Source organism: Scyliorhinus torazame, chromosome 4 (genome assembly GCF_047496885.1).
Source record: "Scyliorhinus torazame isolate Kashiwa2021f chromosome 4, sScyTor2.1, whole genome shotgun sequence".
Taxonomy (NCBI): Eukaryota; Metazoa; Chordata; class Chondrichthyes; order Carcharhiniformes; family Scyliorhinidae; genus Scyliorhinus; species Scyliorhinus torazame.
The window spans coordinates 195,848,188-195,875,039 of NC_092710.1; the positions used below are offsets into that span (position 1 = coordinate 195,848,188).

The 26,852-nt window shown below is 45.9% G+C and overlaps 1 protein-coding gene across 2 annotated transcripts in view; it reads right to left on the reverse strand.

Annotated features, from left to right (window-relative positions):
* LOC140410675 (low density lipoprotein receptor adapter protein 1-B-like) overlaps nt 1-26,852 on the reverse strand; it is a 165,982-nt gene that overhangs the window by 33,929 nt on the left and 105,201 nt on the right. For both annotated transcript variants that reach the window (XM_072499060.1, XM_072499059.1), the window contains exons 6-7: nt 10,129-10,209; nt 9,859-9,989 (exon numbers count right to left, since the gene is read on the reverse strand). In XM_072499060.1, the coding sequence (XP_072355161.1) occupies nt 9,859-9,989; nt 10,129-10,209 (212 nt within the window). The remainder of the gene's footprint in view (nt 1-9,858; nt 9,990-10,128; nt 10,210-26,852) is intronic.

The window sequence follows — 26,852 nt, forward strand, 5'->3', positions numbered from 1 at the left end:
AGGTTCTCTCCCTGACAGAGACTGCTCCTCCTCCCCCGAACGGATCCCGAAACTAGGCCGCGATCTTTTTAAATCTCCGCTCCGACTCGCAGCTCCCGCGCTTTTTAAATCTCCCGCACTTTTTCAATTAGAATTTTATTCATTGGAGTTTAGAAGAGTGAGAGGGGATCTCATTGAAATGTATAAACTTCTCACAGGATTGAGTGAAACGATGGCAGTTGTTCGTACTGCTGTCTCACAGCTCCTGCGACCCTGGTTCGATTCTGGCCTTGGGCGACAGTGTGGAGTTTGCACTTTTGCTCCGTGTCTGCCTGGGTTTCCTTCGGGTGCTCTGGTTTGCTTCCATAGTCCAAAGATATGCAGGTTAGGTGAATTGGCCATACTAAATTGCCCTTCAGTATCCAAAAATGTGCAAGTTAGTCGGGTTATGAGGATGGAGCAGGGGGCGTGGGCCTATTTAGGGTGGACTTTCAGAGGGTCTGTACAGACCCGATGGGCCGATTGGCCTCCTTCTGCACTGTTGGGATTCTATGGTTCTATGATTAAACAGGGTAGATTCAGAAAGAATGTTCCCGATGGTTGGGGGAGTCCAGAACTAGGGGGTCATAGTTTGAGAATGAGGGGTAAACCTTTTAGGACTGAGGCGAGGAGAAATTTCTTCACCCAGACAGTGGTGAATTTGTGGAATTCACTACCACAGAGAGTAGTTGAGGCCAAAACGTTGTGTAATTTCAAGAAGGAATTAGATATAGCTCTTGAGGCTTAAGGGATCAAGGGATTGTGTGTGTGTGTATGTGTGTGTGTGTGCGCGTGCGTGTTGGGGGGGGGGGTATGTTTCCATGAAAGATGTTTCTCTCCATCTCTGTCCAAAAATGGTCAATACTTAACCTAAGATTACGGTCATAGAATCATAGATTTTACAGTGCAAAAGTCTGTACCGGCCATTGGAAAGAGCATCGTACCTCAGCCCACACCTCCACCCTATCCCAACACCTCCACCCTATCTCCGTAACCACACCTACCCTTTTTGGACACTAAGGGCATTTAGCATAGCCAATCCACCTAACCTGCACATCTTTGAACAAGTTCTAGACTCTCCAGGCAAGGGAAACAGCCTCTCAGCATCTATCCATTCAAGGCATCTCAAAATGTTTTATATTTTGATGGGATCACCTGTCTTTCTGGAAAACTTCAGAGAACATTGGCCCACTCTGCTCGATCTCTCCTCATCAATCAACACACTCAGCTCAGGAATCAATCGACTGAACATTTGTTGCACCCATTCCAAGCTGAGACCACCAAAACACCAGTATTCCAGATGTGGTCTCATTACGGTATAACTGCAACCCGACATCTTTACCCTTCAACCCTCATGAAATAAAAGTGAATATACGATTTGCCCTCTTAATTACATACTGTAAGTACATGTTGACTTTGTTATTCAAATACAAGGCTTCGAAATCCGTCTGGTTAGCAATATTTAGTAGTTTTTCACCTTACAAAATATATTCTGCTTTTCTATTGTTCCTATCAAACTGCAATATTTCACACTTCCCCACATTATATTTTACCACCCACTTTCTAACCCAATTACTATTTCTTCAAGCTTCTCCTGTTGGGGAGAACCATTTACTTGGGGTCATCACAATGCTGTTGATCATCCTTCTCCATCTCCTCCTATCAGTGACCCATTCCTCTTCAAATTCTACTGTGTTTAAGTCTCTTATCACTGAAACCTTCCATCTGGTCTTTGGTTTTATGGTTTTTCTCCTTATTGGCAGTCCTAGCTCCATCTCTTGCCCAAGCACATGTGCTCCCAAACATCCCACCCGACAAACAAAACATTTCAATCTCATCTCAGTTACTTTCTTCAATACTCCCACAATCTTCACCGACCCACTGATGTACCGGTTCTTAATCTTGTCCTTTCTTGTCACTCTACACATCCATCTTAGCATCTGCATCCAATCTTTGTTCCTTTCTTGATGTTGCCCAAGTTTCTACAGTATAAAACGAGGCTAATCTCACAACTCCCTTAGATTCTTATTTTCAGTACTTTTCTATCATATAACATTCCACTGCACTTGAATTGGTCCAACCAGAACAAATCTGTTGCTTAAGTTCCATTTCCATACTTCCATCTTCTGCCACCACCCACCCCAGATACTTGAAATGATTACTTTCTTCAAGTCTTCACACATAATCTTTACACTTTCACTCTGAATCTCTTCCCAAGGTTCAAACTGAAAATTCATAAATTAGGGGCGGGATTCTCCGACCCCCCGCTGGGTCGGAGAATCCCAGGGCGGCGCGAGTCCTGCTCCGACGCCGGCTGCCGTATTCTCAAGTGCCGACTTTCAGGCGGGGATCACACCACGCCGGTCGGGGGCCGTTGGCAGCAGCCCCCCAGCAATTCTCCGGGCCCCGATGGGTCGAGTAGCCGGCGATTTCTGGCCAGTTCCGTCGCCATGGATTGGACATGGTCCCACACGGCGGGACCAGGCTGGTGCCGTCCTTGGGGGGGGGGGGGGGCGCGGGGGATCCCGCCCCGGGGAAGGCCCCCACAGTGGCCTGGCCTGCGATTGGGGCTCACTGATCAGTGGGCGGACCTGTGCCGTGGGGGCACTCCTTCCTTCCACACCAGCCCCTGTAGGGTTCCGCCATGGCCGGCGGGGAGAAGACAGCCTCCTGCGCATGCGGCAGAATACGCCTGCCGGTCTGCACATGTGCTAAACCACGTCGGCGGTTCTGCGCATGCGCGAACTCATTCAGTCCCTTCGGTGCCGGCTAGCGCGCCGCCAACCCCTCCGCTGCCAGCCTAGCCCCTGGAAGTGCGGAGAATACCTTAACTTCCGGTTGGCCCAACGCCGGAGTGGTTCGCGCCGTTCTTGGCGTCAGGCCAATTCGCCGATTGTGGTGAATCCCACCCCAGATCTTCGGTTTAGTGATCCTCATACCAGTCTTCCAGTGCTTTTCTCCAGTCCTCCAGATACTCTGTCATTTTACCATCAACCCCACCTCACTGTCATCTGCAAAAATTATTGACAATGGCACTTAGTGTCTCACTTGCTCAGTTAGAACATCCATGATAATCAGGATGTGGAAGCGGCTCAATGCCAATGCTTGGTGCCATCCAACTTTGACTTTGAAGCCCTCATTCTCTCCATACCCCTTTAAATATTGATACCAAATGCTTTGTCTTCATGCCCTTGAGATTTTCTTTTATAACATGTTCATGGCTTGGACACTATATTCACCTAGGCAGGTCCATACTTCCACTGAAATCTCATCCATTTCTACTGATTTACTGTTTTCCATTCCTTTCTCTGATCTTTTCCAGATTAATGTTTTGTTATTGCTGATTTGTAAGCATCCCTGCTCTCTTTGTTCTTGGATTTTCTTAATTCATATAAACTAGATAAAATATTGGCCTTACCGCTCTTTGATTTTATCCTTTTTCCCCAAGATTATTCTAAATGCATCCTTGATTGTACATATATTTCCCACATGTTTTGTTGACCTACCTGGAGAAGCTGCTATCCTGAAGATACATGTTTGATCCTCTTTGATTTCCCGGGTTCAATTCCCGGCTTGGGGCACTGTCTGTGCAGAGTCTGCACGCTCTCCCAGTGTCTCCGTGGGTTTCTTCTGGGTGCTCCGTTTTCCTCCCACGAGACCCGAAAGACATGCTGTTCGGTGAATTGGACATTCTGAATGCTCCCTCAGTGTACCCGAACAGGCGTTGGAGTGTGGTGACTCAGGGCTTTTCACAGTAACTTCATTGCAATGTTAATGTAAGCCTTCTTGTGGCACTAATAAAGATTATTATATTTCTCCAGCAATGATTTCCTTTGCATTTCTGGTTGCCTTCTTGAATTCATTGTCTTTGAGCTCTGACTGTTCCCACTCTAACAGTTCCTTCTTTTCTTTGATTGCACCATCAAGTTTCTTTTGCAGCTCTCCATCACCCCCCCCCTCCCCACCCCCACCCCCCACCACCAGACCACCCTCTGCCCCACGATGACCTTTCACACACTTCACCAGGTTTCCTAATCAAATATACCTGCGAGTCCCATCAGTCTTCCATGGTGTCTGTTGTAACTTCTTATACTTCTCTCAGGTGTCTTTACATCGGACCTTTGAATTCCCCCTTCACTGAGGAACTTTAGCTTCCACCATCTGATGTTGTGCCTAACTTTTGTCTGCTGCCATTGTGTTATTTTGTTCTCAATCTGCCATTAACGCTCTAGGTTGGGTGGCCAGTGTCTCACTTAGGAAGACTCGAGCTATTCCAGTGACTTATCACTGACATCATCTGCAAAGGAGTTTTTCCCTCGATAGCTTCCCACCTCATTGTTCCCCAATCCTGCACAGCCCATTTCTACCTCCTTCCCAAAATCCACAAACAGGACTGTCCTGGCAGACCACCATTTCAACCTGTTCTTGTGCCAATGTATGTATTTCTTCCTATCCTGACTCTATTTGTTCTCCCCTTGCCCAGTATCTTCCCACCTACATTTGTGATTTTTCTGATGCCCTACATCATTTCAACAATTTCAACATTCCGGTTTGTTCTGTCAGCCAAATTGAATACATTACACCCAAACCCCTCATCCAATTCATTGATACAGATTGCAAAGAGCGGAGGTATAAACGCTGATCCTTATAGTACTCCACGAGCCGTACCCTTCCATGCTAAAAATAATCCCACTTAATCATAGTTGGTCCAAAACCTTGTTGGAAAAGGAGGAAGGTTGGGCACCCTCAACCTGTAAAAATCAAACACGACAACACAGCTACAGAATCAGCAAGAAGCGGCCATACTGGCAAGCCCTGACAAAGAAAGGACAATACATCAGAGAATGTATGTGTGGTAGGATTAGATGAAAGTTGAAAAGAAGTCCAGTCCTTGACAAGCTCAGTCTTCAAACCAAAATCATCAGTAGAATCACCACCTTCAACATCTGAATACTAATGTCCCCCGTGTTGCAAGAATCAAGAGCCTAGTGACTTGCCATCTTAGGCATCAGCAAGATACAGTGCACAGCACAAAGAAAAATCAGCAGTGAGGGAACAACAATCTAGTACTCTAGGCAAGAAGAACACAACACCCATGTATTTGGCATCACACTCAACAGAGAAGATCATAAGACCATAAGACACAGGAGCAGAATTAGGCTGCTGAGCCCGAGTCTGCTCTGCCATTCAATCACAGCTGATATTTTTCTCATCCCCATTCTCCTGCCTGAATGTGGTGACTCGGTGCTTTTCACAGTAACTTCATTTGAAGCCTACTTGTGACAATAAGCGATTTTTCATTTCATTTGCATTTCTCCCCATAACCCCTGATCCCCTTATTAACCAAGAACCTATCTATCTCTGTCTTAAAGACATCTATTGATTTGGCTTCCAAAGCCTTCTGCGGCAAAGAGTTCCTCAGATTCACCACCCTCTGGCTGAAGAAATTACTCCTCCTCCCTGTTTTAAAAGATTGCCCTTTCAGTTTGAGGCTGTGCCCGCTGGTTCTAGTCTTTCCTACTGGTGGAAACATCCTCTTCACGTTCACTAAATCCAGGCCTCACACTAATCCTCGCCACTTTGTATGCATTTTCTTTTGCTTTTATGCTGTTCTTGACTTCCCTCATCAGCCACGGATGCCTTGTCCTCCCCTTAGCATGGTTCCTCCTCCTTGGGATGAATTTTTGTTGTGCCTCCAGAATAACAACCAAAAACTCCTGCCATTGCTGTTCCACGGTCTTCCCTGCTAGGCTCCCCTTCCAATTAATCCTAGCCAGCTCTTCCCTAATGTCTTTGTAGTTACTTTTATTTAATTATAAAACCGTTACATCTGATTCCAGCTTCTCCCTCTCAAACTGCGGGGTAAATGCTATCATATGGTGGTCACTGCACCCTTAGGGTTCCTTCACCCTAAGTTCCCTAATCAAGTCTGCCTCATTACACATCACCAAATCCAGGATTGCCTGTTCCCTAGTAGGCTCTGTCACAAGCTGTTCCAAAAAACATCTCTTAGACATTGCACAAATTCCTTTTCTTGGGATCCACCACCAACCTGATTTTCCCAGTCCACCTGCATGTTGAAGTCCCCCATGATTATTGTAATTTTGCCCTTCTCATATGCCTTTTCTACCTCCCGATTTATTTTCTGCCCCACATTCTGACTACTGCTAGGGGACCTGTACATAACTCCCATCAGGGTCTTTTTACATTTGCGATTACTCAACACTACCCACACAGATTCTATGCCTTCTGATCCTATATTGCATCTTGCTATTGATTTAATTTCATTCCTTACTAACAATGCAACCCTGCCCCACTCTGCCCATCTGCCTGTCCTTTTGATAGGACACATATCCTTGGCTATTTAGATCCCAGCCTCGATCCCCTTGCAGCCACGCCTTTATGGTGCCCAAAACATTGTACCAGCCAATTTCAATCCGTGCAACATTTATCTTGCTCAGAACACACATTAGTTGGGTGGGAGCCATTAAACCATCACATTATCACCACCAGATTCTCTACAAAGTACGTCAAAGTCACTATCGTGCAGCTTTTCACACCAAGAGAGGCAAACACAGAGGAGACAGATGAATTCTACCAACAGGCCACACTGGAAAAGGCACCCAGCTAGGAAACCGAGTTACACGTCAGTGGCCTAAATGCCAAGCTCAATAGCAACCAGCAAGGACCCAATTAATCCAAATGTCGAGCAACAGCACGCTGTCTGCAATATCAGTGGGCTCAGTATTGTGAAGACCTTCTTCAAACACAAGGACATCCACAAAACAATATGGAGGTCTCCAGATGCCAACACCCTTAACAAGATTGACTATATATGCATGAGCAACAAATGGAGGACATCCTTACAAGATGTCCAGACTTGTGGAGGTGCTGATATTATATCCGACCTCACCTTGTGTTAGGCCATACACCTGAAATTGAACAAAATCAATAATCATAGTCACAATGGCTATTTGCAATGGAGAAACGTATCGGAACTGGAGGTGAAGTGGATGGAACACTTTTGGGAGATCCTCAAACCATCCCAACCCCACGTGCAGCATCCCAGAATGATACATTAACATCTTCAAAGCCTTATTGCACGACTCCAGATGTTGTCTCCAAGATTAGCACAGGGGCCATGGATTATTTCGACATCACAGAAGTGCAGCAAGGCTGCATATTCTCCCCATTCCTTTTTCTCTTGGTTATTGATTTCATCATAAGGAAGGCATTGTTGGGTGCAGATTTTGGTCGTCAACACCTCCAGTTGTTGATATAACAGATACCACAGATGATAGCGTCTTGCTGACCAAAGAAACCTGTGCACTCCATCAGTCTTGAGATAGTGGCGCCATGATTGGTCTATGTGTCAGCTGTGAAAAAACCAAGACAGTGACGACTGGAAAGAAATAAGGCTCTCCCATCACCATCAGGCAAAAGATAAAGGTTATGGACCACTCCTTACAACAAGGAAGGAATATTTCCTGGAGAGTGATATAGAGATCAAAGTCTGTGCAAAAAACGGCGAAAATGGTCAGAGGCACCTGTGGGACATCATGACAGAGAGGCAGCTGAGACTGGCAGGGCACATATTTCACCTCTCAGATTGGCAGTGGGAAGGACACCACCAGATGGAAAAAAAAAAAAGGGCTGGTCAAAGAAGATTTGGTGAAGTACATTTTAGAAGGGCCATCAAGAGTGGGACGCCGCCTGGGCTGGAGTGAAAGGAATGGCAAAAGATCGGGGCCAGTGATGGAGGCTTGCCGGGATTAGAGGAACCAAGTAACACAACTGTTTTCTGAGCATTAACCAAATCTCAATCAGTGCTAATGTAATACCCCAACCTAATGAGCTCCGATTTTGTGTAACAACCTCCTGCATAGCACTTTACTGAATGACATCTGAAAATCCTAATTACCTAATCTACTACCTCCCTTAGGTCAAAAGCAATGCATCCACTTTCTCTGCAGCCATCTCTTTAAAATTCAATGATGTAGAATATCAGGTTCAGAGGAGTTGTCCGCTTTTTGTCTCATTCATTTTCCAGGAGTTTTGCTTCATCAAATTAAATTATTGTAATCTCTACATATTCATGCTCCTTGGCTATATGCAATTTCGAATTGGTTCTTTTGAGTCCTCTATTGTGAACAGGGATACAAAATATTTGTTCCAACGTCTCTGCCATTTGTTTACTTTTCATTATATTTCTCCTGCTTCTGTGGGACCATGGATGCAATGAATTTACTGACACTAATTCTTTCTTTTTGCACATCTGTAAATACTCAAAATCAACTTGATGGCAGAAAATGAGTTAGATCAAGAGTAGGTGCTCAACAATCAAAAGGTTTGTGAAACAAGTTAGAGAGAGGAAGGTATCCAAATACAGACATTGAAGTAATAGCCCAAAAGCCTTGTCTTGGCAACAAATTAAGGAGAAACTGAAGGTAAGAACAGAAGAAAAATCAGATGGGTGAATAATATTGAGACACAGACTGATGGAGGCTTGAAGAAAGCCAGAGAAGGTGGTGATTGAAAAGGCACCACTAAGACTCTGGTGACAATGAACAAACAAAAAGCTCTTACAATCATTTCATTGTAGTTTCTTGCTAGCTTACTCATTCAAATGTTTCCATTTTTATCAATAAATCTTTGCTGATTTTTAAAATCCTTTCAACCATCACTTTTACTATTCTTTTTAACAACACTGTAATTTTTTCTTTTGATCTAATATGTCCTTAACATCTCAAGTTAGCCTTGATGTACCACTTTTGCAATGAAGTTCTTATTCCTCAAAGAAGGTATATTCTGGCTTCTCCAGAGTAGAAATAATGAACTATTTATTTAAATTAATTACTTATCTACATTTTTTTTCAATTCAATGTCCTAATCTACCTCAGTCAACTTGCCCCTCCTACCTCCATAATTAGCTTTGTTTAAATACAAGGTCTTAAGTACAAAAAATATATAGCGTACAATCATAGTTATTTCATATAAATGTTTGCATTAATAATTTAACTTACAATGTTAATGCTGTTAAGATCTATTCTTCAATTTCTTCGCAACCAATATTGTTTATTGCATGTTGTGCCGAACCTTACAAAGGTTCGGCACAACATCGTGGGCCGAAGGGCCTGTTCTGTGCTGTATTTTCTATGTTTTCTATGTGTTACCAATAGGGACAATATTAAAGGCAGTACCCATATGCATGAATCCCCTTCGAGGTACAGCTGGACAAATTGTACCTCAAGGCTACATTACAAGTTACAGTAGCTTCTACTCTCACTTAAGTTCACACCACAAATGTGATTCCGATCTCATTCCTGTTTCAGTGCTTTTAAATAAGGAACTGCACAAGAATCTGCAGCTTATCCAGATGACCATCTGGCTGTCTGAAATCAGTGTGAGCAAAATCCTGAATGTTTGTTAATCCCTTCTGCAGTCAGGCGACACAAGACATTTTGAATACAGCCTGTCCTCATGCTAAACAGAGTGGTAATGCTCTAATTCCACAGGTTCAAAAAAGGCATCGCACAATGTGCTTTCGATTCCAGCGTCTAATCCAGTAAAGCCAACAAAAGCAGATTATACAACAGCCTAAGCAAACACAGATGACAGAGTTGCACCTATGTCAGATACACTATCCTTGAGCACAAACACCACATTGGTTGAAGTAACCAGGAATATTGTTAATGGTGGCTATTTTCTATTTAATATGCAGAAATTTAGCCTAAATATTTAGGGATGGAAAAAACATACCAACGCTCATGTGATGCAATGAACTTCTACGAAGACATGAATTATAAATATAACTGTCAAAAGGATAATTTAAAAACATACCCAAGAGAGTGTATGTAAAGGGGACCCATAAGTTGGACTGTTTTGCCTTGTGATGCCTAGATGGATATCTGTTGGTGAGATAATGGGATTCTGTACTTGGTTTACTGTGTGACACTTTGCTGTGGTTACATCTGAAAAATACAATGCAAAAAAAAAAAAAAAATGTTTAAAGCTCAACATTAAAACTAATTTTGCATTGAAACAATACAACCAATTAATATAAATGAAAAGAACTACGATTACTTATAGAAAAGTTGGCACACTCTTTACCTTTCTCGTCATGTCCTATTGCTCCATTAAAAGCTGCAGTTGCAGGTCGACTACTGTGCTCCTGTGTCTTTTTACATTTTTCTGGAAATAGAAACGCGTGCATTTTTTAATGTCCTATGATAGCTAGCATACCTTACTACAGTTATAATCTGATTATCCTTTATGCCTAATCACTCCCTATCCTCTCAAAAAACTTCCCAAAATAGGAAAGGCAGTAACGTTGCAAAGCCAGAAGTGGCTGTATGCTGACGATATTTTGTTGCACATGTCTCATTCACACTTTCTCAGTAGGAAAGCACTTTCTGCATAAAATCAATTATCCAGAAACAAGGTTCCTGGCCCACTTCTGGACTGAAATGTGTATTTCCTATTCAATACACCAATTTCAAATTTGTCAGTTTTGTTTTTTCCTCCAGCAGTAATATATTGGACTGTTCACTGCCTGTTTATCGCCGGGTAGTACGCAATGTATACCTGACCTTGCATGATATAAGGGGCCTAGGTCAGGAACCAGCGATGCTTATTCACATCACATTTTCCTCTTTGCTTTGATTGTAAACCATCTAACTCTGGTTCCCAAATTGTGATTGGCGAAACCCTTGGGGGTTCACAAAATGTTTTAGGAGGTTCAGGGGAAAAAATCCCACAATTCTAGAAGCAGAAGTGTTGGCACGCCAAAAGTACCGGAAAATGACAGCTGTCGATTTGGCGTCCACCAAGTGATTTGGGCCCAAGCTCTCGTGGGGACCTGGAACTCAATGACCATCCTAAATGACAGACTACATGGCCAATGTCCATAGTAGTCAATCAGATATGTAGACTATCCTGATTGACAGGCTACTTAGCCAATGATTGCTGCGCCTTGGCTCGCACCTTGTGACCGGACGTGAAGTTGAAGAGTCGTCGGCGGTTGTGTGTGTGGTGTTTCCTGTCTGGACTTCAGAGTCATACGCTGCCTATGCCTACAGGAGTGGAGCTTTAGGAACTATCTGCATTTTAATATAATTCCCCCACTTCATTTAAGTCCCCAGTTGGCTGCAATGCAGCACCCCCCATCCCACGATCTTATCCGTCCGCCTTTGAATTCCCATCGGCGAGGTTTAAAATTGCTTTTTACAAAGGTGAAGTAGTTATCGGGAACCCACTAGGAGCACACTGCCAGGGTGCCACTGCCAAGGTGGCATTGCTGGAGCTGGCCCTCCCGGGATCTTCATTGGAGGGGGGGGGGAAAAGAGGTCCATTTGTATGTGGGGGTGGGGTTTACATAGGCAAATTAAATGGCGCCACAATCTTGAGATGCCGGCTTTCTCTGGCCTCATCTCGCCAGAGTGATGGCTCATGTTTATAAATATGGTGATATATGGTGAAAAAAGCTGGCAGTGCAGCCAGCAAGCCTCACACCATTTATCTCAACTGACTCAACACTGAAAAAAATCCCGAAATACCGCCCTACATCTGTGGCCCAGGACACTTCCCCTCCTGACCTCCAGTCTCTGGATGATGGGTCTGTGGTCCTCGGCCCTTACCTCCCCTCTGGAATCTCTTTGACTGTTTCCCCAATCACTTGGCACATCGTTAAAGGACTGGGGAGGGCTTCTGTCCATCAGAATGGTAGGGGGCTGTGTCTTTTGCTAGTAGAAAATCAAAGGTGCCTTTATTGTATCTTTACAGACATGTGCACTCTCGCCTAATACTATAGGCTCCATTTAGCAGTGACCGGTGACATAATCAGGCCAGAATGGAAATGACTGGGCCATTCCCCAAATAATCACACCCAGTGGCAGCAATTCTGGAAATAAATCCATTTGATTTGAGATGAGGAGAAACTTCTTCACTCGGAGTTGTTGGGGTTTGGAATGCGCTGCCTCGGAGAGTGGTGGAGGTGGATTCCAAAGGAGGTTACAAAAGAGAGCTGGGTATACATTTGAAAGTGATGAATTTAAAGGGCCAAAGAGATAGGGCTGGGGTATGGGACTAGTCAGGTTGCTAACAAATAACAAACACATTTTTATTTGGCAGCCTTCCTTCACTCATTGTATTTTACTAGAGGAATAATCCTGCTGCATATTGCTTCTTTTCTCAAGAGTTGAAAGTCTGAAAGGCTCCTAGAAAGTGCAATGCCTAAAACTTGCAAGGTGACAGTCAACATTCTGTTTGAATGTTAACGTAATCCCGTTCGAGTTTTAGATGTGGTCAGCAACCTGGGCACCTGGCAGATAGGCCCCTCCTTCTCACTTCTTGCAGCAGAGTGGTATCCAGCAATTTTTGGCAGATACTCAAAGGTACAATACTGCAATATTCTCATCAGTGCACCCAACAATAAGTTTCAACTTCCAGTTTAACTACAAGTTTAGGCTCAATCAAATCGATAAGAGTTATGAAAGTGAAATTTTGGAAGAGTGTTGCTCTTTTCATAATGTAATAAATAATGCAATTATTAAGTGTGCAGTAATACATCTTAAGAACAACTAATTTTATACTTCCAAGAACACTGGTTTTACAATTTATACTCAGATAAGGGAAAAAACCAAGGGGGTTCATGAAATGCCGCATTTTCATGAGGTTCGAGGGATATTTTTGGGAACCACTGATTTAAGCAAGTGTTTCAAATTCAAAAATGTAATTAAGTACAGACAATATTTGATGGACTTCCGGTGACGGCGGGCGGGAGGCGGCCGCACAATGGAGGACTCCCATTCGGGAACGGCATTTTCGGGGCTTTAAGCCCGGTCCCGGGGTCCACGGAGGCGGCAAAAGCGGGGAGAAGGCACAGAGGCGGCAGAGTGAAGGCACAGTGAAGAAAAATGTTGAGGGTGAGCAAAAGAACGTCCGTAAGGAAAACAGCTGAAGGTCCGTCGGGCAGTAGAAAGGTCACCGCGGGGTCACCAAGGAAAATGGAGGCTGGAGCACCGGGGAGGCCGCATTGCTTACGGCTGAAGAAATAACTAAGGTGATGGCTGCGGAATTCGAAAGGCAGTTTACAAAATACATGGAGACAATGAGGAAGGAGATGAGAGAGGTTTTGAGTGTGCTGGTGGAGGAGGCGATTTCCCCGGTGACGAAGGCGGTGGCGAGCGCAGTGGCGGAGGTGTGAGAGCAAGGGGAGGCGCTGAAGGAAGTGGAGGAGACGGTATTGCAGCACGGTGATCAACTTGCCTCGATGGGGAAGGAGATGCGGAAGGTGATGGACATTAACAAGGATCTGCGAGGAAAAATGGAAGACCTGGAAAACAGATCCAGGCGACAGAATTTGAGGATTGTGGGGCTGCCCGAAGGAGTTGAAGGACCAAGGCCGACTGAGTATTTTGCCGCGATGCTGGCAAAGCTATTGGGGGAGGATCCCTCCCGATATGAACTGGATCGGGCTCATCGGTCGTGGAGGCCTGTACCAAAGACGAGTGAGCCGCCAAGGGTAGTGACTCTGTGCTTCCGTAGGTACAGTGTGAAGGAGAAGGTCCTGAGCTGGGCCAAGCAGAAGCGGGTGGTGCAGTGGGCTGGAGCTGGTATACGTGTATACCAGGACTTTACGGTGGAGCTGGCGAGGAGGCGGGCTGCCTTCAACCGGGTGAAGAGGGCACTGTACATTAGCAAGGGGCAGTGCGGCATTGCATATCCAGCGAAGCTGAGGGTGACTTACAAGCTCAGGGACTTTTATTTTAGAATGGCAGAAGCAGCGGAGGAATTTGCGAAGGCAGAAGGACTGTGGCAGAACTGAGAAATTGAGAAATGGCCATGTGCCGATGTAACCTCATGACTGTATTTTCTTCTTTTTTGTTTCACTGCGTGCGGGTGTATAGGCTAAAGGAGCCAATGTTGTATATATTTGGACGAGGGAAGTGATGGGACTTTTACTCAAAATGAGGACTCTTTGAGGTGTAGGTGGATATGCGGGGTTTGTGTACTAAAAGGGGATTTCTGGGCTCTCCTAGGGCCGGGCAAGGGAGAAAGAGACCCGGGCAGGGGCCTCCACGGTGGCCAGTTTAAGCCGGCCAGTGAACGGGAGGTGGGGGGAGGGGCTGCGGCCATCGGAGCCTGGCAGAACAGGGTCCGGGTGGTCTAGCCGGAGTGGAAAGTTGGGGGGAGGAGTTTTACGAGAGGCAGTGGATGTGAGGAGTTGGAGACTGGGGGGGGGGGGCAACTCTTGGGTATCATGGACGGTACTCCTTCAGAGGTTGGAGGGCGTTGAATGTAGGGGGGCGGAGGGGGAGTGGACTCTTATAGGTCAATGGTGACCATGGGCGGTCCCGGACTCCTTTGTTTTTTTGTTGCCACTGTGGGAGGTGTGTTTTATTGGATGCATATATTGACAGGTGGCCCATTGTTTGGGGTGGTGGGAGGATGGGATCGTTGGTATTGTTAAGGGGATTGATTTTGTATTTGTTACCGTTTACTGTTTGTGGGTGGGGTGTAAATTTTGAACGAAAATGTGAAAATTAAGAATAAAAACATTTTTTTTTTAAAAGTACAGACAATATTTGACTATGGTTCAACTGTGAAGACAGATAAAAGTACATAACCCTGTATCTGTATCGGGAAGAAATGTCTGGCTTAACAGTTAATCAGGACGAGTACAATATTTTTGCATATTATTAAATTGTTCCGTTTTTGTACAAAATCTGAATGCTAGCATTATAACTTTCCCATTGGTTAAGCCAGGTACCAATTCAAGCAGAGAGTTGCATTCAATGAGAAATAAAAAAAGGAATCCAATAAACTGCAAAAACAACTTCCAGTTATGTAACAATTGCACATAGACAAACATCACCAAGGCACAACCATCATGGCACACAATTTCTGCCAATGTAAGAAATAAAACACATGCCAGAAAGTGCGCCAACTATGTTTTTGATGCTCAGTTCCCAAGATGATAGATCAGCCTGGTCCGGATTTTGAAATAAAAATGGTGAGACCATCAATGCCAAAGAGAAAAATCAGACAGCAATTCATGTGAAGTTAAATGCAGAGGTCAGGAAATTGCTGTTTTAGTTGCCCAACTCTTCAAAGAAACATTGCTATTGCGCCAAGAAACTCTTCATTGAAACACCTGGAAGGGCATGAAGTTAGAAACTCAGTAGACATCCAGTACATTATTCACCCAGTAGACACCCAATAAACACAATAGAAAAAGTTCGGGCATTTCATTCTCGTGTAAGTATTTTCTTAAACAGTGTGGTAAATCTTAATTACTAACAAATAAACTTTCTGGCACTGAAAATGAACTTCTACAAATGTGAAGTCACATTCTTTCATATTTTAATTATTGTTGGAGATTTTAAAAAGTACAAAAACATAATCGTTTTTTGAACATTTTTCTTTTCTATCCCAGCTTACAAATCAGTCTCTTGATTTTGCTTTCTGCATATGATTTGGTACCAAATTAACGGTCATAATATACACACAGGTATATGATGGTGCACAGACAGGCAGTGATTGACACACAGGATGACCAGTGAACACACAGAACACAGCAGCCAATCACCAGACAGGACACAATCACTATAAAGCCAGAGGGCACGAGTTTTCCCGCTCTCTTGGGATCCAGCCTGTGAGACAGTCAGAGCCCATGAACAGCAACTAGAACATACACCACGTGGTAGAAAGATAGTCTGGTCAGGTTAGCCTCAGGTCTCCAGTCAAGTCAGCATAGTGTCAACCCACAGTTAAAGTACGTATGATAGTTAAGAGTTCAATAAAATCAAGTTGCATTTCTTCAAGTGTTGGAAGCCTGTTGCTCTCACTGCTGCAGCAAACGCAATCCTCACAGGCCCGGCATACCCAACACATCATGGTACCAGTGAGTCATGCTCGAGTTTGACGGACCTACCTTGAGATCGTCTGCCTTTGATCAGCGATCAGCCATCCGGTAACATGGACAGTGTCCACCCACCCCCGCAGCTCCGCATCGCCGGCAACCTCGGTGCTAACTGGAAGACTTTCAAGCAGAAGTTCCAGCTGTATCTTGATGCCACCGACCCTGGAAACCGCTTCGGATGCCAGGAAGATCGCTCTCTTCCTCTCTACAGCCGGGGACCACGCTATCCACATCTTCAACTCCCTCACCTTTGCTGAAGGCGAGGACAAGACAAAGTTTAAAACAGTCCTGAAGTTCGACAGCCACTGTGACATCGAAGTCAACGAGAGCTTTGAATGCTACGTGTTCCAGCAGAGGCTGCAGGGTAAGGATGAACCTTTCCAGTCCTTTTTAACCCACCTCCATATCCTCGCGCAGTCCTGCAACTATGGCTCCACTTCCGGCTCCATGGTCCGCGACCAGATCGTTTTCGGGGTCCACTCCGATCCCCTTCGCCAGAAGCGCCTTAAAGTTAAGCAGCTCACCCTCACCATCGCCATTGAAACCTGCGTCCTCCACGAGCACGCCAACAACCAGTACTCCCATATCAAGGCGGCAGAGGTGGCGCGGCAAGGCCCCTGTGATGCGGAACGGGTGCAGGCCGTAAAACAGCTCCGAGGCCTGAGTCTGGATGAGGGCGGCCATTTCGCGCCCTTTTCCCGGGCTCCTGCGCCACACGACCAAGGGGACGGCGAGGCCGACAACCAAACTGCGCAGGTGCGCACAGAGCGTCCTGACGCTGGTGCCAGACCATGCAACAACTGTGGCTCCGCCCATTTAAAGCGGCAATGTCTCCAGTGTGGCAAGCTTGGCCACTACGCAGCCCTGTGCAGATCTGCTCAACTGCCCAATACACAGTGATCCCCATCGCATCGCAGGAACGTCCGGTCAGTACAGCAACCCGTTGCAGATTCCGACTCTGACATGGTTCCAGATTCCGACACCGAAGGACTCACATCCCCATTCCGGGTGGGCATCATCACCAAGCATACGATGCCTTCAGCGAAGAAGGTGAAACAACTCCCAGCACTGAGCATTGATCCGGACGACGAGTGGTGTGCCACTCACGGTCAACAAGGCTCGCATACGCTTCAGGCTGGACACTGGTGCTTCAGCAAACCTCATTTCAAAGTCTGACCTTGACACCATCCACGTCAAGCCAAGCATTCTTCCACCGGCCTGCCAGCTCATCGACTACAATGGCAATGCCGTTGCTGCCAGTGGCTCATGCCAGCTTGCGGTATCCCATCATTTTTCATAAGCGACCCTGCATTTTGAAATTGTAGGAACCAACAGAGCTTCTCTGCTCGGTGCTTGGGCCTGCAAAATCCTGAATCTTGTGCAACGGGTTCACACCATGTCGTCTGCAGAGGCAACGACCTCGCCAGATGTCAACTTCCAAGCCCAATTAGATGACATCATAGCACAATACCACAGCATCTTCAAAGGTATGGGTACACTACCTTACCGATACAAGACACTGCTGAAGCCGAATGCCACACCTGTTGTTCATGCACCGCGTCGGGTGCCGGCACCCCTTAAGGACCGTCTCAGGCAGTAGCTGCAAGACCTCCAGGACCAGGGCGTAATTTCTAAGGTCACTGAACCCACGGACTGGGTTAGTTCCATGGTCCGTGTCAAAAAACCGTCAGGGGAACTTCGCATTTGCATCGACCCCAAAGATTTGAACAGTAACATCATGAGGGAACACTACCCTATACCTAAACGAGAAAAGCTCACCAGTGAAATGGCTCACGCCAAGCTTTTCACAAAGCTGGATGCCTCCAAGGGGTTTTGGCAAATGCAGCTGGACGCGTCCAGTCGAAAGTGGTGCACATTTAACACCCCGTTCAGTCGCTACTGTTACAACCGGATGCCCTTTGGCTTCATCTCCGCCTCGGGAGTGTTCCACTGCATAATGGAGCAAATGATGGAGGGCATCGAGGGGGTGCGAGTGTACGTCAATTATATCATTATTTGGTCCACAACTCCTCAGGAGCACATCGATCGCCTCAAGCGGGTGTTCTACAGGATCCATGAGCATGGCCTCTGACTCAATAGGGCCAAATGCTTGTTCGGTCAAGCAGAAATAAAGTTCCTTGGCGACCATATTTCGCAGTTCGGTATGCGGCCAGATGCAGACAAGGTGGCGGCGATCAACGCCATGAAGACCCCGGAGGTCAAGAAGGCGGTCCTCCGCTTCCTAGGGATGGACAATCTCCTTGGGCACTTTATCCCCAACCTTGCATCACACACCACAGCTCTCCGTAATCTTGTCAAAATAACTACGGACTTCCAGTGGCTCCCCGCTCATGAGCAAGAGTGGCGTGAGCTCAAAGCGAAACTCACCAAGGCCCCGGTACTGGCATTTTTCAACTTCGCCAAGGAGACCAAGATCTCCACCGACGCGAGCCAGGCTGGCATTGGGGCAGTACTCCTCCAGCGGGACGAATCCTCCTCCTGGGCCCCAGTCGCGTATGCCTCTAGAGCCAGGACGCCTACTGAGCAACGATACGCTCAGATTGAAAAAGAATGCCTGGGCCTCCTCACAGGGATTGACAAATTCCATGATTACATGTATGGACCCCCCCAAATTCACGGTCGGGACAGACCACAGGCCATTGGTTCACATCATCCAAAAAGACCTCAATGATATGACGGCATGGCTACAACGTATCCTGTTCAAACTCCGCTGCTACGATTTCGACCTGTTCTACACCCCGGACAAAGAGCTCATTGTGGCCGACGCACTCTCTCGGTCCATCACCACGCCGTGTGAGCAGTCGGACTTTGTCTGTCTGATAGACGCTCAGGTGAAGTTTTGTGCATCCAACTTTCCGGCCACTGATGAAAGGGTCGTGCAAATTCGTCAGGAGACGGCCAGGGATCCTTTACTCCAGCGGGCGATGCGACATCTCATGGAGGGTTGGCAAAAGGGGCAATGCCCCCAGTTTTATAGTATAAAGGACGATCTAGCGGTAGTGGACGGCATATTAATGAAGCTGGACAGGATAGTAATCCCACAGAGCTGGTCCTCGGCCAAATCCACGAGGGTCACCTGGGGGTGGAAAAGTGTCGCCGTCGAGCCCGAGAGGCAGTATATTGGCCAGGCATCAGTCAAGATATCGCCAACACGGCCCTCAGTTGCCCAACGTGCCAAAGGTTCCAGCCGGCTCAGCCCAAAGAGACTCTACAACCGCATGAACTGATGTCCTCCCCATGGTCCAAAATTGGTGTTGACCTCTTTCATGCAAAGGGCCGAGACTATATCCTCCTCGTGGACTACTTTTCCAACTACCCAGAGGTGGTTAGACTGACTGACCTCACATCAGCAACGGTCATCAAGGCATGCAAAGAGACTTTTGCCCGTCATGGCATTCCACTTACAGTTATGACTGATAATGGCCCTGGTTTCTTCAGCCAGGAGTGGACGGATTTTGCCCGGCTGTACAATTTCACGCACCTCACTTCAAGCCCCCACTACCCCCAGTCGAATGGGAAGGCTGAGAAGGGGGTCCACATTGTTAAAAGACTGTTGTGCAAAGCTGCTGACTCGGGTTCGGATTTTAACCTGGCGCTGTTAGCCTATCGGGCGACTCCTTTGTCCGCTGGCCTGTCCCCTGCACAGCTGCTGATGAACCACACACTACGGACAACGGTGCTGGCTATCCACATCCCGGACCTTGACAATTTTCCGGTCTTGCAGAGGATGCAACAGTCTCGGGATCAATGCAAGTCAGCGTACGATGCCCACACCACAGATCTCCCTGCTCTGGCTCCTGCTGACCGAGTTCATATTCAGCTACCTGACAGTGGCTGGTCTGCCACGGCTGTGGTGGTCAAGCAAGTGGCCCCGAGATCGTTCCTCGTTCGCATGCATGATGGCTACTTTCTTCGGTGTAATAGGCGGGCACTGCAGCTACTTCCATGCCCGCCACCTGAACGTGATGTCCTGTCTCGCATGCTGGTTCCTCAGGACGCACCTTTCCACGAGAACACCGATCTGCCAGTTCTTTTATCGACCTCTACATTGGAGGCAGTTCCGCCCATTCCAGTGCAGGTGGCCCCTGACCCACCCTTGAGGTGGTCAACCAGAACTCGTCACCCGCCAGAGACTGAAATTATAGACTTAACGTTGCATTACCTTGTGATCCGTTTACACATCTGTACATATTGTTTCATTCTAATTTGTTATCTGCTCTCTATCTGCACTAGACACCTTCCATTTGAATATGTTAACATACTTTGTATATAGTCAGTCTCCTGTACACGCACACACACTATTTATTGACCCACACACATTTTATTAAGAGAAAAGAAAAAGGGAGGGATGTCATAATATACACACAGGTATATGATGGTGCACAGACAGGCAGTGATTGACACACAGGATGACCAGGTGAACACACAGAACACAGCAGCCAATCACCAGACAGGACAAGACCACTATAAAGCCAGAGGGCACGAGTTTTCCCGCTCTCTTGGGATCCAGCCTGTGAGACAGTCAGAGCCCATGAACAGCAACTAGAACATACACCACGTGGTAGAAAGATAGTCTGGTCAGGTTAGCCTCAGGTCTCCAGTCAAGTCAGCATAGTGTCGACCCACAGTTAAAGTATGTATGATAGTTAAGAGTTCAATAAAATCAAGTTGCATTTCTTCAAGTGTTGGAAGCCTGTCTCTCTCTCACTGCTGCAGTAAACGCAGTCCTCGCAGACCCAGCATACCAAACACATCATTAACTACTCTAACTTACATTTCCTGATTCATTCTGTATGCCACATTAAGAATTCTTTAATCCAATTGGTTAAGGAGATACACAGTTGCTTTCCTTGTCCTCATGGTCCTGGATACCTTAGAGAGATTTACTTTTAATCACCCTTAGTTCCAGTGCAGAAGCCCATCGGGAAAGCCTGTAGGGAAATGCAAGTTTATTTAATGGCATAAAGCATTTGTTTGCCGCTCACTGCAAAACTCCAGGTCAACAGGTTTCAGAGGCTTACTTTTCTGTCTGACAGGGAAAGCTGGCGTTAGTGGATTAGCTCTTCACTACATGCCTTGTCTAATTTTTTTTCCGATTCAATGTCACAGAATTTTAAAGGAGCTTGTAGTTTAACCTGGAATTGCAATTGTCTCACCAGTGTTGAAGAGCATAGACAAGATCCGACATTTGAGATTTATTCCATAGACGGGACAAATGCATTACCATAAATATGACTGTGAATTTACTTGACATCCTTCCCATTAGACTTCTTGTGATCAAAAGGATGCAGTACAATTTAATTGTCTGCACCCTCTCTCCAACATTACAAAGATCAGATGGATGCAGTATTACCATGAACCCACTATCCACCCTCCCTTTGAGGTTCCAATCAATCAGATAGATGCAGCACTATTGTGAGGTTTCATGTCACCATCTGCAATGGAACAGACAGAGGAATGACTATACCACAATACTGTTCACACAGCTGCACCACTGATGCAATGCTTCTCATTATTCCTCGACTCGGCCAGCAAGAGATTTGACAGAAGGTGCTGCTATCACAATTAGACCCAGGGTTGCAATACTCACTGACTAATAAAACATACTCTTGAGGAATTGAATACATAGCTAAATTAGACAGGCAACCATTTCTTCAGTTTTAATTTTTAATACTGCTTTTTTTGTTGCATTTTCCAATAAAAGTTAATGATTTATTATAAGAATAGATGTATTGGTGGTCATTGTAACCTGGAATGTTTCAAACCTATGCCAGATGAAAAGTTGCAACTTTTATTGACACTATAATTGAATAATATTGGGCTTTCACAACGCCACCCAGTAATGTTTGAAATATATTCTGATCTAAAGTAACATGAGCTAATCTACATAAAGGACCCCTTCAAAAACATTCTGGGTGAACTTTCTAGCATTTTGTTTTCAGGGTTAGCAGAAAGTGTGTGCCAGGAAGTGAAAGGTTTCGGAAAATAATTTTAGATGAAAAGTAGCCAGTGGCTCGGCAAGCAGATGAGTGACAACGAAAGGTGATGCTTAGAACCTTCGGCAAATTTCCTTTTATGTTAACTGTTCAACTCTATACTCAATGACTGAGTGCATCTTCCAACGCTTCCATCCTCATTTCACCCCCATCCTACCAAACTATAGGCTCACAACACTCCTAAGCCTCCACTAATCCAGCTATGCAGTCAGCATTACCAAGGATAATTTGGGAGAGTCATCTTCCAATTTATCTCTTTCAGGGGAAGCATTTGTGGCTTCCGCTTCTTTTCAACTTCACCTGATGGCATGACCAAGACTTGGAGATTGCATTCACGACTGACCCCTCAATATTTACTGATCATGACAAATCAGGTCTGAACTGTAAGAGAAACTTTGCATTCTTTTCCTAAATAGTTATTTGCTAGTTCAGAACGTGAGTATTACTGAGAAAACAATGAGATGCTGTCAAACTTTTGATCTTACACTCATCAGGACAGACACAAGAATGCCAAATTTCAAAGGGAACAATTTATGCTAATTAGAAAAGATTGGATTGCAAGTCAACTGATTCATTGAGTAGAGAATGCACCAGGGACCCAGTGTTCCCTTTGCTGCTGCTCAATTCAAAAAAGGCACAATATGTAGAGATGTTAATTTCGCCTGCAGAGGACAGGTCTCTGCTTATGAATATGTGTATCTTCTCGCAAGTGAGCCACTTTCACAGTCCAAGTTTATTGGTTGTTAGTGTACTTTTTAGCACGCTCCGAACTGGTCAGCAAGTGCTGTCCAATTGTATAATCCACGTCCCATGTTACACATTGGAGTGATAAAATGGCCAATGCTGCACACAAGTATCAGCTTGCCGCAGTGCAATGTGTTCAATAGAAGCTGGGAGACCTCTGCGCCCGGGATCTACCGAGCTCACAATGCCTCGCCAGATCTAACCCGTCTCATGAGACATTGCGATGTAAATGGGCTCTACAAACCGGGACCAGATGGAGGGAATGGTACGTGGGGGGTCTCGGAGGGGATTAGAGGCCCCCAGATGCATTCCCTCTGCGCAGGGTGGTAGCTAAACACTGCTGGTGCCAACCAGGTACCCTGGCACTGCCACATGAGTACCTGCCTGGCACTACCAAGATCCCCAGGTGGCACGGCAGGCTGGCAGGGGCACTGTCCGTGAACCAGGTAGGCACTGCCAATTTTCTTGTGGCAATCGGGCTGGGGATGCGGGGGTGGGGGGCAGTGGACCCTCCCTTTGCTTTGCTAAGGGGGAGCAAGGAGGGGCCCGTGGTCCCTCCCCTCTCTACACAGAAGTTCTGGCGAGTGGAGCTCCTCAGTGCAGCAAACAGGGCTATGTGCGGCCTTGGGCGCACGTTTCTCGCTGAGACCTCAGATCTAACCCGAGTGCCGGTCAATAGCGTCTTGTTTCTTGGCACTGCAAGTGCCAGGAAACACGGGGCTGAACATGCTCGTTATGGGATTTTGTCCCCATTTAGCTAAGTCTTGCCCCATAATCTGAGTTTTGCAAGTACGGACCGAATAGTCGAAGGGATATGCTTTTTCATATGATCCATCAGTCATTGGAACATTCAAGCTATGTACCTGCCATCCCATTGGCATGGAAATTCATGTACCACATTACACATTTGTGTGGTAGGCACAATGCTCAGGGGCAAGTTTAGCACAGTGGGTTAAACAGCTGGCTTGTAATGCAGAACAAGGCCAGCAGCACGGGTTCAATTCCTGTACCGGCCTCCCCGAACAGGCGCCGGAATGTGGCGATTAGGAACTTTTCACAGTAACTTAACTGAAGCCTACTTGTGACAATAAGCGATTATTATAATTATGTTCTTTTCACTTGAATGCAACATCCTATTCGTGGGAAATCTCCCTCATGTTTGAAACGGCTAGCTGATTTGATTTGATTTATTGTCACATGTACCGAAGTACAGTGAAAAGTATTTTTCTGCAGCGGAGGAACGTACACAATACGTACAGAGTAGGCACAAGAATAACCAACAGGGAACATTGACAAATGGTACATCGACAGTGATTGGTTACAATGTGGAACAAGAGGCCAAACAAAGCAAATACATGAGCAAGAGCAGCATAGGGCATTGTGACTAGTGTTCTTACAGGGAACAGATCAGTCCGAGGGGGAGTCATATACCTTACAGTTCCAGGGTTATTTGAGGTAGACGGGATACTTTACAGGTGTGAAAGTGACTGCCTTAGGCCCTTTTGTGATACACTGATGCAGGAGGCAATTATCTGATTGGGGTAGCCATTATCCTTTGATATTTCATATTCACCAAAGAGAAGGAATTGGTAGATGTTGAGTCTGGAGAAGGGGGTGTAGATAGCCTGGGTCACATTGTGATCCAAAAAGACGAGGTGTTGGGTGTCTTAAAAAATATTAAGGTAGATAAGTCCCCAGGGCCGGATGGGATCTACCCCAGAATACTGAAGGAGGCTGGAGAGGAAATTGCTGAGGCCTTGACAGAAATCTTTGGATCCTCGCTGTCTTCAGGTGATGTCCCGGAGGACTGGAGAATAGCCAATGTTGTTCCTCTGTTTAAGAAGGGTGGCAGGGATAATCCCGGGAACTACAGGCCGGTGAGCCTTACTTCAGTGGTAGGGAAATTACTGGAGAGAATTCTTCGAGACAGGATCTACTCCCATTTGGAAGCAAATGGACGTATTAGTGAGAGGCAGCACAGTTTTGTGAAGGGGAGGTCGTGTCTCACTAACTTGATAGAGTTTTTCGAGGAGGTCACTAAGATGATTGATGCAGGTAGGGCAGTAGATGTTGTCTATATGGACTTCAGTAAGGCCTTTGACAAGGTCCCTCATGGTAGACTAGTACAAAAGGTGAAGTCACACGGGATCAGGGGTGAACTGGCAAGGTGGATACAGAACTGGCTAGGCCATAGAAGGCAGAGGGTAGCAATGGAGGGATGCTTTTCTAATTGGAGGGCTGTGACCAGTGGTGTTCCACAGGGATCAGTGCTGGGACCTTTGCTCTTTGTAGTATATATAAATGATTTGGAGGAAAATGTAACTGGTCTGATTAGTAAGTTTGCAGACGACACAAAGGTTGGTGGAATTGCGGATAGCGATGAGGACTGTCTGAGGATACAGCAGGATTTAGATTGTCTGGAGACTTGGGCGGAGAGATGGCAGATGGAGTTTAACCTGGACAAATGTGAGGTAATGCATTTTGGAAGGGCTAATGCAGGTAGGGAATATACAGTGAATGGTAGAACCCTCAAGAGTATTGAAAGTCAAAGAGATCTAGGAGTACAGGTCCACAGATCACTGAAAGGGGCTACACAGGTGGAGAAGGTAGTCAAGAAGGCATACGGCATGCTTGCCTTCATTGGCCGGGGCATTGAGTATAAGAATTGGCAAGTCATGTTGCAGCTGTATAGAACCTTAGTTAGGCCACACTTGGAGTATAGTGTTCAATTCTGGTCGCCACACTACCAGAAGGATGTGGAGGCTTTAGAGAGGGTGCAGAAGAGATTTACCAGAATGTTGCCTGGTATGGAGGGCATAAGCTATGAGGAGCGATTGAATAAACTCGGTTTGTTCTCACTGGAACAAAGGAGGTTGAGGGGCGACCTGATAGAGGTATACAAAATTATGAGGGGCATAGACAGAGTGGATAGTCAGAGGCTTTTCCCCAGGGTAGAGGGGTCAATTACTAGGGGGCATAGGTTTAAGGTGAGAGGGGCAAAGTTTAGAGTAGATGTACGAGGCAAGTTTTTTACGCAGAGGGTAGTGGGTGCCTGGAACTCACTACCGGAGGAGGTAGTGGAGGCAGGGACGATAGGGACATTTAAGGGGCATCTTGACAAATATATGAATAGGATGGGAATAGAAGGATACGGACCCAGGAAGTGTAGAAGATTGTAGTTTAGTCGGGCAGTATGGTCGGCACGGGCTTGGAGGGCCGAAGGGCCTGTTCCTGTGCTGTACATTTCTTTGTTCTTTGTTGTTCTTTTGACAATCTTGCATCTGTCCTGATGAGTTCAAGACAAGAAACGTCCAGAACATGTCTCTTTTTCAGCAATTTGGACCAGTGTCCTTATCCACATTTGGCCAATTGCACCCTTGCTCCCTAACCTCTTTACCTTCCCTGTTTTTCAAGCAACTATCTAATTGTCTCAAAAGAATTGATAGATTCAGCAAACAGGTAATAGGCAACTCTTTCTAATCTGTGCATGAACACAATTTCTTATCACAACTTTAATTCATGCAGTGAGCCAGGAGTATCCCACCAATCTCAGGCCACGCCAGATCTCCTCCCAATCACTTCATCACCTACCACCCACATCTGACTTGGATGAAGCTGCGCGATGGTCCAATTTAGATATCCTTAAACTGCAGAGCTGTAAAGTCAAGCTTGGTGTTTAAAACAGGCATCTGACTTGATCAGAAAGAGATCAGCTTGTTTATGGAATTCACGTTAAAATTACCACCCATGTGCGGAGGCATGCTACCAGCTTTCTTCACAATAAGACAGTGATAGGATAGCGAGCGACTCTCATAGAATATTGTATTCTGCTCAATCAACAATTGATACAAGCTGTTACAAACTGACAGTTTTGAAAATGTGCTTTGCAAAGCTTTTGAAACAGTTTAGGAGTTGCTTCTTCACTTGCCAACATTGGTGTAATTAAATTTACCTGTTTTTTTTTAAAAAAGTGTTCTGTGCTGTGTGGGTTGGTGTTCATTGAAACGTGGTTAATTGACTTTAACCTCATTCTTTAGGAGGGCAGCAGGTATATGATGCGTATTCTAAAAACTAGAAATCAATTCCCTAATGCACGTTGCCTTGCTCTATTTATATTAGTTATAATGCGGGCATAGTAACGAGATGGCAGT